The sequence below is a fragment of the Heterodontus francisci genome, chromosome 17, assembly GCF_036365525.1.
Source record: "Heterodontus francisci isolate sHetFra1 chromosome 17, sHetFra1.hap1, whole genome shotgun sequence".
Taxonomy (NCBI): Eukaryota; Metazoa; Chordata; class Chondrichthyes; order Heterodontiformes; family Heterodontidae; genus Heterodontus; species Heterodontus francisci.
In genome coordinates this window covers 38,737,323-38,751,171 of record NC_090387.1, presented here as the reverse complement: position 1 = coordinate 38,751,171, position 13,849 = coordinate 38,737,323, and the positions used below count along the sequence as shown (strand labels likewise).

Sequence of the window (13,849 nt, the reverse complement as noted above, 5' to 3'; positions counted from 1 at the left end):
GTACCCAGAACTAAACCCAGGTCGCTGGAGCTGTGAGGCTGCGGTGCTAACCAATGCACCACTGTGCCACCCTAAAGTACTTCCTCATCATCTGTTTTTATGCTATCCACCTCCTTCTTTGTCCATATACACAAATTAACTGCACTATCTTTATCAACCATCTCAATTTTTTCAGATTATTGTTGAGTAGGTATCCCTTAATGGCACAATAAATAACTCCTTCCACCAATTGACTGATGATTGGGAGGACACCAACAGGGTTACATTTATCCTGTCTTACGCATTGTCAAGTAGATTTTAGTGTCATAGTTTTAGTGGAACAGCTTGGCTAAGGGAGTGGCTGGCTCTGGCGCACAGGTCTTGAGTACTACAGTAGGGCTGTTGTCAGGGCCTATATCCTTTATTGTGTCATTGTCTAACTCAGGGACACTGAAACCAATTGTAGAGCTCCTACCACCTCCCTAGCTGAAATTTGCTGAGACTTTCCTTCATATCTATATTTCAATCTTTAATCAAATTAACCATGGGGTGAGCCGAACAATACTGCTGCAGAAAGATGATAGCACTTATTACCATTCAAGATACAGACTACCAGTAACTAAAACAGACAACAAATTCGAATCAGAAAAGCATATTATTTTCATTGATCTACTGCTGCTTTCACCAAACCTACTATATTTTCCTTCCTTAATGGCCTTATCAGTTTTCCCAAGGTTATTAACTACCTACCAATACATTTGAAATGTTGATGACTACTGTGATGCTTGATTTTTGAGATATCTAGAATCTCAAGAAATATTTATTTTCTAATCAAACATTTCTAAGCAAATCAGTTAGAAGAAAATTATCTTAGATGTCTATAAATTCTTCAAGGGTTGTTTCTGTTATATAACTATCTCTTGTGTTGTTTTATGCTAAATTGAACAAATAGAAGAGCCCTAAAAGTGAATAAATTACCTGTTTTGAATAACCTCCATAAATTACTATGTTGCCATCTGCAGTGGAAGCCATTTGACAGCCTGAACGAGGGCATGGACCGGTCCCAGATGGAAACAGCTTTGACCATGTGAACGTATCCAGGTTAAAGGAGTAAACATCATTGTAATAAACAAAATCCCTGAAACAAAGAATTGTTTATCAAACCTTTTCTGTCTAAATGATGAGCAGCTAACCCTTTTAGGGTAATATTTTCCACTGCATTTATATTTATAATTGCAGTTAAGTGGAAATATGAATTTTTCCTTGAAAAGAAAAGTTTTGTAAATTTCAAGATTAAACAATACAAATGTGATGAGAATGAAAACAGGAACTTCAAACAGAAAACAGAATGGAGAAATGACCTGCATAAAGTTTCCAAGCTGTCACAAGGTTCATTGAGCATCAAACCACCGCCAATGTCACACGGCACCCATATACTTCAACAATAATATGATATTCCTTTTACTATAAAGATTGGAAAACATTCAACACGAATGAAAGCAGAACTTCTCCATACTTGTGTGAAACTGAAATCTTTCTATACCTTAGCAATTTCACTCTTACTCAGGACTATGAATCAACTATGCCTGCATTACTCAATGTAGATTATACAACTATTTTATTCATGCTACATAGCATGCATAACCTCCATAATTCTCAATTATCTAGATATAATTGGAATGCCCTAATTTTTGAGGTCATCTTCATTCTTGTCACATTGTCCCAAATTTTAAAATGTTCCTGGAATAACTTGCAAACTTAAACACTTAAACGTGCGGGGGCGCAATTCGAGATTTAGTCTTCGGTAATGAAGCTGGGCAAGTGGATAAAGTAGCAGTGGGGGACCATTTTGAAGATAGTGACCATAACAGTTTTAGCATAATCATGGAAAAGGACAAAGATAAAACAAGAGTAAAAGTTCTAAATTGGGGGAAGGCAAATTTTACGAACTCAGAGGCGATCTGGCAAAAGTGGACTGGATACAGCGACTTGAAGAATAATCAGTGGCAAACCAGTGGAAGGCATTCAAAAGCGAGATTCTACAGGCACAGTGTAGGCATGTTCCCACAAAGATAGAGGGTGGTACGGCCAAATCTAGAGCCCCCTGGTTATCTAGAAGCATACAGGGTAAGTTAAAGCAGAAAAAGCTTACGATGGTCACAAAAAACTTAATACTTTAGAAAGCTTAGAGGAATATAGAAAATGCAGGGGTGAAGTAAAAAAGTAAATTAGGAAAGCAAAGAGAGGACATGAAAAATTACTGGCAGGTAAAATCAAGGAAAAGCCAAAGATCTTTTATTAGTACATTAAGAGCAAGAGGATAACTAAGGAAAAGGTAGGACCTATCAGAGATGGGAACAAGGGAACTTATGCGTAGTTGCAGAAGATGTGGGCAGGGTTCTTAATGTGTTTTCTGTCTCTGTTTTCACAAAGGAGAGGGATGATGCAGACATTGCAGTAAAAGAAGAGGACTGTGAAATATTAGATACGGTAAACATAATGAGAGAGGAAGTACTAGAGGGTCTGACATCCTTGAAGGTGGATAAATCGCCAGGGCCAGATGGATTGCATCCCAGGTTGTTAAAGAAAGGCAGGGAGAAAATAGCGGATGCGCTGAGGATAATCTTCAAATCCTCACTGGTTACGGGTGAGGTGCCAGAGGTCTGGAGGTCTGCAAACATTATACCATTGTTTAAAAAGGGTGCGAGGGAGAAGCCAAATAATTATAGGCTGGTCAGTCTGACCTCGGTGGTGGGTAAATTATTAGAATCAATTCTGAGACACAGGATAAACTGCCACTTAGAAAGGCATGGATTAATCAGGAACAGTCAGCATGGATTTGTTAAGAGAAGGTCATGTCTTACGAACTTGATTGAGTTTTTGAGGAAGTAACAAGGAGGATTGATGAGGGTAGTGCAGTGGATATGGTCTACATGGATTTTAGTAAGGCATTTGACAAGGTTCCGCATGGCAGACTGACCAGAAAAATGAAAGCCTATGGGATACAGGGAATTGTGGCAAGTTGGATCCAAAATTGGCTCAGTGACAGGAAACAAAGGGTAGTAGTCGACGGATGTTTTTGCGAATGGAAAGAGGTTTCCAGTGGTGTTCCTCAGGGCTCAGTGTTGGGTTCCTTGCTGTTTGTGGTATATATTAATGATTTGGACTTATATGCGGGAGGCATGATTGGGAAATTTGATGATGACACAAAAATTGGCCTTGTAGTTGATAGTGAAGAGGATAGTTGTAGACTCCAGAATGATATCAATGGTTTGGGTGAGTGGGCAGAAAAGTGGCAAATGGAATTCAATACAGAGAAGTGTGAGGTAATGCATTTGGGGAGGGCAAATAAAGCAAGGGAATACACAATAAATGGGAGGATATTGAGAGGGATAGAAGAAGTGAGAAAACTTGGAGTACATGTCCACAGGCCACTGAAGGTGGCAGGAAAAGTAGAGCGGTGAAAAAAGCATATGGAATGCTTTCCTTTATTGGCCGAGGTATAGAATACAAAAGCAGGGATGTAATGCTGGAACTGTATAAAATGCTGGTTAGGCCACAGCTGGAGTACTGCGTACATTTTTGGTCACCACATTACAGGAAGGACATAATTGCTTTGGAGAGAGTACAGAGGAGATTTACAAGAGTGTTGCCAGGGCTTGAAAATTGCAGCCATGAGGAAAGATTAGATCGGCTAAGGTTGTTTTCCTTAGAACAGAGGAGGCTGAGGGGTGACTTAATTGAGGTGTCCAAAATTATGAGGGGCCTAGATAGAGTAGACAGGAAGGACCTGTTTCCCCTAGTGGAGAGGTCAATTACCAGGGGGCACAGATTTAAGGTGATTGGTAGAAGGATTAGAGGGGACATGAGGAAAACCTTTTTCACCCAGAGGGTGGTGGGTGTCTGGAATTCACTGCCAGTAACGGTGGTGAAGGCAGAAACCCTCAACTCATTTAAATGTGCCTGGACATGCAACTGAAGTGCTGGAACCTGCAAGGCTACAGACTAGGTGCTGGAAGGTGGGATTAGATTGGGCGGCTAGTTTTTTCAGCCAGCACAGACACAATGGGCTGAATGGCCTCCTTCTGTGCTGTAATTTTTCTATGGTTCTATGGTTCTATGGTTCTACTTCTTTTTGAAGTCACAGGGGTTGGGTGAAAGGCAAGTATGGATTGTGCTTATTTTTTAATACACTTCCCAATCAAAGGAATTAATATCTTATATTTTGACAGTACTTTAAGTCTTATTTTATATATTATGCAAGTATAATAAGGTCTTGAACGATCTGATTGAAAAGTCTGATAAATCCTGGTGACAACCCTGATCTTTATTGAGAATCAGCTGAAGGCATGTGACCATTAAAACATGTATTAAAAAAGTAATCTAGCAGAATTTCCACTGAAATAAAAAGCACATCAAATGAAAGCCACATGCTGATAACAGTCATGGTTGCACAATCCCTCTATGTGCAATGAAACGGCAACTGATGGTGTGTACAATTATTGCTAAGCATTCAATGCTACTACTTAAATAGTATTATACTGTGAAGTAAATACATCAAAATGTACCAATACTCACAACAAAAATCTTGTTAATTTTTAACTGCACAATACAGAAATTGAACACGTGTCATTTAAGCAGGATACAGCAAAGGAAGTGCTGGCTATGTTTACTCTGAATGAAACCTGCACAATTAATGTCAGGTGTGATAAGCTGTCTCCTTCACACATGCAATTAGTTCTCCCAAGGAAGTAATATCATATTATAACTCCCTGCAATAAATCATCAGTGGATCATTTGTCCTTACATGAAGAACTTTCCTTCGAGATTTTTAAAAAGGCAGTCAATAAGGTAGATAGTACACAGTTTGTGTACAAGTTTGATCAGCTGAAAGCCTTTTATCGTTCCAGCTTTTATGAAATCATGTGCACATATGACATTTATTTCCTCCACTCCAAGTCCAGAGCATTTCCATCAGAAATTATCAGATGACAGCATAAAAACGCCTTCAAAGAATGAAGACTATGCTCAAGCTAGGTCATCTAACAGACTTTTCTTTGTTACACTCCACATGCAATGAGTAGCCTACACCAGAGATGTCCAACCTTTTAGGACAGTAGGCCAAATCATACTTAATAACAAGGGAGTGGGCCAAATACGACTAAATTGATTTTCAGTTAAATTCATGATTAAATGCTCTGTCCAACTCCCAAACTACTTCACACTTAAGAGTTCCATTTCCTTAATTTCTGATCTCTTCCCATTGCTCAGTCTCCTTCTTCTCTCTTGTTCCCTTCACTTCTGTTTCCATCTCTCTCATTTCTTCCTTCACTTGTCTTGCTCTCTCACTCTATTGCCCTGTTCACTTGGTTCTCTGTCTCAAAGAACAAAGAACAGTACAGCACAGGAACAGGCCATTCGGCCCTCCAAGCCTGCGCCGATCTTGATGCCTGCCTAAACTAAAACCTTCTGCACTTCCGGGGACCGTATCCCTCTATTCCCATCCTATTCATGTATTTGTCAAGATGCCTCTTAAACGTCATTATCGTACCTGCTTCCACCATCTCCCCCGGCAGCAAGTTCCAGGCACTCACCACCCTCTGTGTACAGAACTTGCCTCGCACATCCCCTATAAACTTTGTCCCTCTCAACTTAAACCTATGTCCCCTAGTAACTGACTCTTCAACTCTGGGAAAAAGCTTCTGACTATCCACTATGTCCATGCCGCTCATAACTTTGTAAACCTCTATCATGTCACCCCTCCATCTCCGTCGTTCCAGTGAAAACAATCCGAGTTTATCCAACCTCTCCTCATAGCTAATGCCCTCCAGACCAGGCAACATCCTGGTCAGCCTCTTCTGTACCCTCTCCAAAGACTCCACGTCCTTCTGGTAGTGTGGCGACCAGAATTGCACGCAATAGTCTAAGCGTGGCCTAACTAAAGTTCTGTACAGCTGCAGCACGACTTGCCAATTTTTATACTCTATGCCCCGACCGATGAAGGCAAGCATGCCGTATGCCTTCTTGACTACCTTATCCACCTGCGTTGCCACTTTCAGTGACCTGTGGACCTGTAGGCCCAGATCTCTGCCTGTCAATAGTCCGAAGGGTTCTGCCATTTACTGTATACCTCCCACCTGCATTAGACCTTCCAAAATGCATTACCTCACATTTGTCCGGATTAAACTCCATCTGCCATTTCTCCGCCCAAGTCTCCAACCGATCTATATCCTGCTGTATCCTCTGACAATCCTCATCACTATCCGTAACTCCACCATCCTTTGTGTCGTCCGCAAACTTACTAATCAGACCAGCTACATTTTCCTCCAAATCATTTATATATACTACAAACAGCAAAGGTCCCAGCACTGATCCCTGCGGAACACCACTAGTCACATCCCTCCATTCAGAAAAGCACCCTTCCACTGCTACCCTCTGTCTTCTATGACAGAGCCAGTTCTGTATCCATCTTGCCAGCTCACCTCTGATCCCGTGTGACTTCACCTTATGTACCAGTCTGCCATGAGGGACCTTGTCAAAGGCTTTACTGAAGTCCATAGAGATAACATCCACTGCCCTTCCTTCATCAATCATCTTTGTCACTTCCTCAAAAAACTCAATCAAATCAGTGAGACACGACCTCCCCTTCACAAAACCATGCTGCCTCTCGCTAATAAGTTTGTTTGTTTCCAAATGGGAGTAAATCCTGTCCCGAAGAATCCTCTCTAATAATTTCCCTAACACTGACGTAAGGCTCACCGGCCTATAATTTCCTGGATTATCCTTGCTACCCTTCTTAAACAAAGGAACAACATTGGCTATTCTCCAGTCCTCTGGGACCTCACTTGTGGCCAATGAGGATGCAAAGATTTCTGTCAAGGCCCCAGCAATTTCTTCCCTTGCCTCCCTTAGTATTCTGGGGTAGATCCCATCAGGCCCTGGGGACTTATCTACCTTAATGCTTTGCAAGACACCCAACACCTCCTCCTTTTTGATAATGAGATGACTGAGACTATCTACACTCCCTTCCCTAGACTCATCATCCACCAAGTCCTTCTCTTTGGTGAATACTGATGCAAAGTACTCATTTAGTACCTCGTCCATTTCCTCTGGCTCCACACATAGATTCCCTTCTCTGTCCTTGAGCGGGCCAACCCTTTCCCTAGTTACCCTCTTGCTCTTTATATACGTATAAAAAGCCTAGGAATTATCCTTAATCCTGTTTGCCAATGACTTTTCATGACCCCTTTTAGCCCTCCGACTCCTTGCTCAAGTTCCTTTCGACTGTCTTTATATTCCTCAAGGGATTCGTCTGTTCCTAGCCTTCCAGTCCTTACGAATGCTTCCTTTTTCTTTTTGACTCGGCTCACAATATCCTGCGTTATCCAAGGTTCCCGAAACTTGCCAAACTTATCCTTCTTCCTCACAGGAACATGCTGGTCCTGGATTCTAATCAACTGACATTTGAAAGACTCCCACATGTCAGATGTTGATTTACCCTCAAACAGCCGCCCCCAATCTAAATTCTTCAGTTAGTGCGTAATATTGTTATAATTAGCCTTCCCCCATTTTAGCACCTTCACCCGAGGACTACTCTTATCCTTATCCACAAGTACCTTAAAACTTATGGAATTATGGTCACTGTTCCCGAAATGCTCCCCTACTGAAACTTGGACCACCTGGCCGGGCTCATTCTCCAATACCAGGTCCAGTACGGCCCCATCCCTAGTTGGACTATCTACATATTGTTTCAAGAAGCCCTCCTGGATTCTCCTTACAAATTCTGCCCCATCCAAGCCCCTAGCACTAAGTGAGTCCCAGTCAATACAGGGGAAGTTAAAATCACCCACCACTACAACCCTGTTACCTTTACATCTTTCCAAAATCTATCTACATATCTGCTCCTCTACCTCCCGCTGGCTGTTGGGAGGCCTGTCGAAAACCCCCCAACATCGTGACTGCACCCTTCCTATTCCTGAGCTCCACCTATATTGCCTCGCTGCACGACCACTCCGAGATGTCCTCCCGCAGTACAGCTGTGATATTCTCCTTAAGAAGTAATGCAACTCCCCCACCCCTTTTACATCCCCCTCTATCCTGCCTGAAGCTTCCAAATCCTGGAACATTTAGCTGCCAATCCTGTCCTCCCCTCAACCAAGTCTCTGTAATAGCAACAACATCATAGTTCCAAGTACTAATCCAAGCTCTAAGTTCATCCTTACCTGTTATACTTCTCGCATTGAAACAAATGCACTTCAGACCACCAGTCCCGCTGTGCTCCGCAACATCTCCCTGCCTGCTCTTCCTCTTAGTCTTACTGGCCTTATTTACTAGTTCCCCCTCATTTACTTCACTTGCTGTCCTACTGCTCTGGTTCCCACCCCCCTGCCACACTAGGTTAAACCCTCCCGAGAGACGCTAGCAAACCTCGCAGCCAGGATATTTGTGCCCCTCCAGTTTAGATGCAACCCGTCCTTCTTGTACAGGTCCCATCTGTCCCTGAAGAGATCCCAATGGTCCAGATATTGGAAACCCTCCCTTCTACACCAGCTGTTCAGCCACGTGTTTAGCTGCACAATCTTATTTCTAGCCTCACTGGCACGTGGCACAGGGAATAATCCCGAGATTAGATTAGATTAGATTAGATTAGAGATACAGCACTGAAACAGGCCCTTCGGCCCACCGAGTCTGTGCCGAACATCAACCACCCATTTATACTAATCCTACACTAATCCCATATTCCTACCAAACATCCCCACCTGTCTCTATATTTCCCTACCACCTACCTATACTAGTGACAATTTATAATGGCCAATTTACCTATCAACCTGCAAGTCTTTTGGCTTGTGGGAGGAAACCGGAGCACCCGGAGAAAACCCACGCAGACACAGGGAGAACTTGCAAACTCCACACAGGCAGTACCCGGAATTGAACCCGGGTCCCTGGAGCTGTGAGGCTGCGGTGCTAACCACTGCGCCACTGTGCCGCCCAAATTACAACCCTACGGCCTTTATGTGCAGAGTGGCTCATTCATAATTCCCCCAAGCCTCTCTATCAGCTACAAGGCATGAATCAACAGCGTGATGGAATACTCTCCATTGGCCTAGATGGGTACAGCTCCAATAACTCAAGAAGCACAACACTATTAAGACAAAGCAGTCCACCTGAGCAGCACCCCATCCACTGGCTTCAGCAGCGACTGCCTAAACATCCACTCCCTTCATCATCAGAGTGCCATGGTTGCAGCATGTACTATCTACAGGATGCACTGAAGCAACATGCCAAGGCTTCTTTGGCAGCACCTCCCAATCCCACAACTTCCACCAAATAGAAGACAAAGGGCAGCAGGTGCATGGGAACTCCATTACCACCAAGTTTCCATCCCAAGTTGCATACGATCGTCACTTGACAAATACTGCTGTTGTTGCATTGTCGCTGGCTGAAAATCCTGGAACTTCATACCCAATAGTAGCGTGGGAGCAGCTACATAACAGGGATTGCAGCGGTTCAAGAAGGCAGCCCACCACCACCTTCTCAAAGGAAACTCGGGATGGTCAATAAATATTGGCATCATCAACAATGCCCAATTGCAAAAAGCAAGTGTCTCCAATGATGGAAGACAAATACATTCTGGGTGCAATGGTCCTTGCTGAAAAAAGTTCTGGTTGTTCAGTTACAAAAAAATGTACTGCAAGATAGTGTCTCTCTCAACCCAGGCAGATGTGTTCATTATGATGGTGATGTGACTGAGTCATTTATGGCATATAAGGAGGCCCATCGAGTCCATGCTTAACTTATCTGAGCCTGCCAAAATCTTGTACACCTCTTAAATATCACCCCTCATTGCTCCAGGGAGAACAGCCCCAGCTTTTTCAAAATAACCTTGTAAATCTCCTTTGCAGTCTCTCAAGGACCCTCACATCCTTCCTAAAGTGTGATGACCAGAACTGGACGCAATACTCTAGTTGAGGTTTAACCAGAGCTTTATAAAGTTTCAGCATAACTTCCCTGCATTTGTACTCAATACCTCTGTTTATGAAGCCCAAGATCCCATCCCATCAATATGTCCTGCCACCTTCAAAGACCGATGCACATGCACCCCCAGATCCTCCTGCTCCTGCACACTCATTAGAATTGTGCCATTAAGTCTATATATTGCCTCACCCTATTCCTTCTGCCACAATGCATCACCTCACACTTGCCTGTATTAAATTCCACTTGTCTTGCCATTCTGCTAGTCTATGTCCTGCTGCAGGTGGTTAGTATCATTCTCACTGCTTGCCACTCCTCCAAGTTTGGTTTTGTCATAAGCGTTTTTTTTATTTGAAAGCTTAGAATTCTGTGTATTTTTGAAAAATGGAGAAAGGCTTTTTCTGTGAACAATGAATGCTGAAACTTAGGCCGGAATGGCGAAATTTTACAGTAGGCGGACGGGAACCAGTCATCGACTGATAAGTCAGTGGCAAACCCACTTCCGCCTCACCTGGGGATCCAAACCATTTTTTGCGGGTTCCCGGGCTTCAATTGGTGTGAGGCAGGACTTCCACCCACATTAGGTAGGAAGTTCCGCCTAATAGAACTGTCGGCCAATCAGTGGGCCGGCAGCTCTTAGTCCCAGCAGCGCTACCAGGAGCGGTGGCCACTGCTGGGACTGCAAACCAGCATGAAGACACGATACCTGGGAGCCGGGAGGGAAGGTCAGTTTTAGTTGCCTCGCCAGGAGTAATCAGTCGGGCCCCGGGGAGGCAATGGTGGTCGACTGGGGGGAAAGGGGTCTTGGGGGTGGTTGGGGTAGTGTAGCTGGTCCTCCATCAAGCATGTAAAATTCACATGGACACGGGCAAAGGCCCTTAGGTGGCCGTTAAGTGGCCGTTTAAGAGCCTTGACTGGCCTGGGGCGGGCGGGCCATTTTTTGCCGCCGCTGCCCTGCGTAAAGTGGCGGCGGAGGCAGGAGGGGGTCGGGAAGGTCTCCCAGTACCTCCCGCTCCATTTTAAACCACCATCCTGCTCGTCAGGGTGGCATAAAATTCCGGCCTCAGTGTTTCAACTAAGTGGGACAGACTGCAAGACACTTGTTTCAAACAACAGCAAGGGAAATGACAGGTCACATGGCTTATTGTTAAGAGTTTTGGTTTCACTTTTGCATTGTGGAGACCAGTAAGCTGGACGGGCAGGAGGCAGAACAAACTAGCTAGGACTTCCTTTTGCAGGCCAGATAAAAGACCTCTCCCTGAAAAAGAAGGCTTCCCTCGCTTGTAAAAAGAAATTCTACATTTGAGGTGGCGGCTGTGGTCTGCCTGGAGAGAGAAAAAAGACCCCTGTAGAGAAAAAGACCCAGGAAAAGAAGAGTTTCTGTTCTCTGTGGAGAAAGGCTCCTTTATTGAGAGAAAACCCTGCATTTTAAAAGGTAGCAGACTCCTATTGCCTCCAGTCTCTGAAAAATCCCTGCCTCAGGAGTAATTCCTGTTGCGTCTTACGTTTTGGGAGATCCTGAAAGCTCAAGAAAGCTTCTATTGCGAGACTGTTATTTCAAAACCTAAGTAGACCTGTCGCTACACCTTCACTGAAAGATCTGCGTGACGCCTGCTGCAGACTAAGTACCATGAACGCCTACCCATCATAGACTGTTCATCAACCTCGCCTGGAGAAACTTAGAGTGGTATCCGACTAGTCGACTCTGGCACACCTCACCGACCCAGAAATATCCTACCAGAATGTTACAACCCAGTTATTTTATTATTCCTAGAAACAGTTGTAATCCAAAACATCCTTTTAAAACTGTTTTTTTTTAATGTGTACGTGTGCATGAGGGTTAGGAAGAATAAGAAGTTTGAAAAGAATCTTTTCATATATAGATTTATCGCATTATTGTTTAAGACTTAGTTTATTAACAAATAGTTAATTTTGTTGTTGTTTTAAGAAACCTGGTTTGGTGTATTTTATTCTGGGGGACAAATAAAGTGTTTAGTTTGGCTATTTTCCAGTAGATGGGAAACTTTACTAATATGCTATGACCTGTGAAGTAGTGAGATTGAATTAACAGTGTGTTACTCCCACCTTGGTCATAACAGTATCAAAGGCAAATTTTGAAATTCTACTCAATATTCCAAGATCTAAGTCATTTATATAGAGCAAAAAAAGCAGTGGTCCTAGCACTGACCCTTGGGGAACCACATCCTCCAATCTGAAAAACAATCATTTACCATGACTTTTCTGTCCTTAAGCCAATCTTATATTCAATTGGACACTGACCATCCTATTCCATGTGCCTTAATTTTGTTAATGAGCCTGTTATGTGGTACTTTATGAAATGCTTTCTTAAAATTCATATAGATAATATCCACCACATTCCCTTCATCACCTTCTCTGTTACTTCATCAAAAAATTAAATTAGATTAGTCCAGCATGATCTGCCTTTTACAAATCTGTGCTGGCTATCCTTAATTAACTCAAACCTTTCCAAGTGCCTGTTGATTTTTACCCTGATAATTGTTTCTAAAACCTTACCCACCATTGATGTTAAATTAAATGGCCTGTAGTTACTAGGGCTGTCCTTCTTGAATAAGGGTGTCACATTTGCCACTCTCCAATCCTCTGACACCTCCTCCATACCTAGGAAGATTGAAAGATTATGGAAATCCCTTCTGCGATGTCCACTCAACTTCCTTTAGCAACCTGAGATATAAGCCATTATCTACACTAAGCAGAGCCAGCTGTTCCAGTACCTCCTCCCTCTCAATCAAGGGGGTGAAAGGTTATTGGGGGTAGGTGGGAATGTGGAGTTGAGGTTACAATCAGATCAGCCATGATCTTGCTGAATGGCAAAGCAGGGTCGAGGGGCCTACTCCTGCTCCTAATTCGTATGTTCGTATGTAATTTTTACCCTATCCATTACCTCAACTTTGTCAGAATCCTCTTCCTTATCTGTCAAAGGAATTCCTCATGCAGCCACTACGTGAATGGTAATGCAGTCTACAGGGGCTTTGGTGGTTTTACATTCCTTGTGTATATTTGTACTTTTTTTCCTGGTTAGGTCTATGCTCATGTTTTATTGTACCTTGCAAGTGGTCATTGTACCTGAATAAATTATGGACAATTTAATATTCTCAGTGGATAAATCAATCACACCAATTCATTACACACATTGCAAGTAACTAAAATACCATTCTTACAGCTGTATAACATTCATGTCAACTCCAGTTCTCACTTCACTTGCAGTCTTTATAATGACTTTGAGCTGTTGGCAGGGGCGGCGCAGTGGTTAGCACCGCAGCCTCACAGCTCCAGCGACCTGGGTTCAATTCTGGGTACTGCCTGTGTGGAGTTTGCAAGTTCTCCCTGTGTCTGCATGAGTTTCCTCCCACAGCCAAAAGACTTGCAGGTTGATAGGTAAATTGGCCATTATAAATTGCTCCTAGTATATCGTGGGTGGCACAGTGGCGCAGTGGTTAGCACCACAGCCTCACAGCTCCAGAGACCCGGGTTCTATTCTGGGTACTGCCTGTGCGGAGTTTGCAAGTTCTCCCTGTGTCTGCGTGGGTTTTCCCCGGGTGCTCCGGTTTCCTCCCACAGCCAAAGACTTACAGGTGATAGGTAAATTGGCCATTGTAAATTACCCCTAGTGTAGGTAGGTGATACGGAATATGGGATTACTGTAGGGTTAGTATAAATGGGTGGTTGTTGGTCGGCACAGACTCGGTGGGCCGAAGGGCCTGTTTCAGTGCTGTATCTATAAATAAAATAAAAATAGGTAGGTGGTAGGGGAATATAGGAACAGGTGAGGATGTGGTAGGAATATGGGATTAGTGTAGGATTAGTATAAATGGGTGGTTAATGGTCGGCACAGACTCGGTGGGCCGAAGGGCCTGTT

The 13,849-nt window shown here is 43.4% G+C and overlaps 1 protein-coding gene across 1 annotated transcript in view; it reads right to left on the bottom strand.

The window, feature by feature from the left end:
- klhdc4 (kelch domain containing 4) overlaps positions 1–13,849 on the bottom strand; it is a 106,347-nt gene that overhangs the window by 41,025 nt on the left and 51,473 nt on the right. Inside the window, exon 7 of the mRNA XM_068049892.1 lies at positions 958–1,117. Coding sequence (XP_067905993.1) covers positions 958–1,117 — 160 coding nt within the window. The remainder of the gene's footprint in view (positions 1–957; positions 1,118–13,849) is intronic.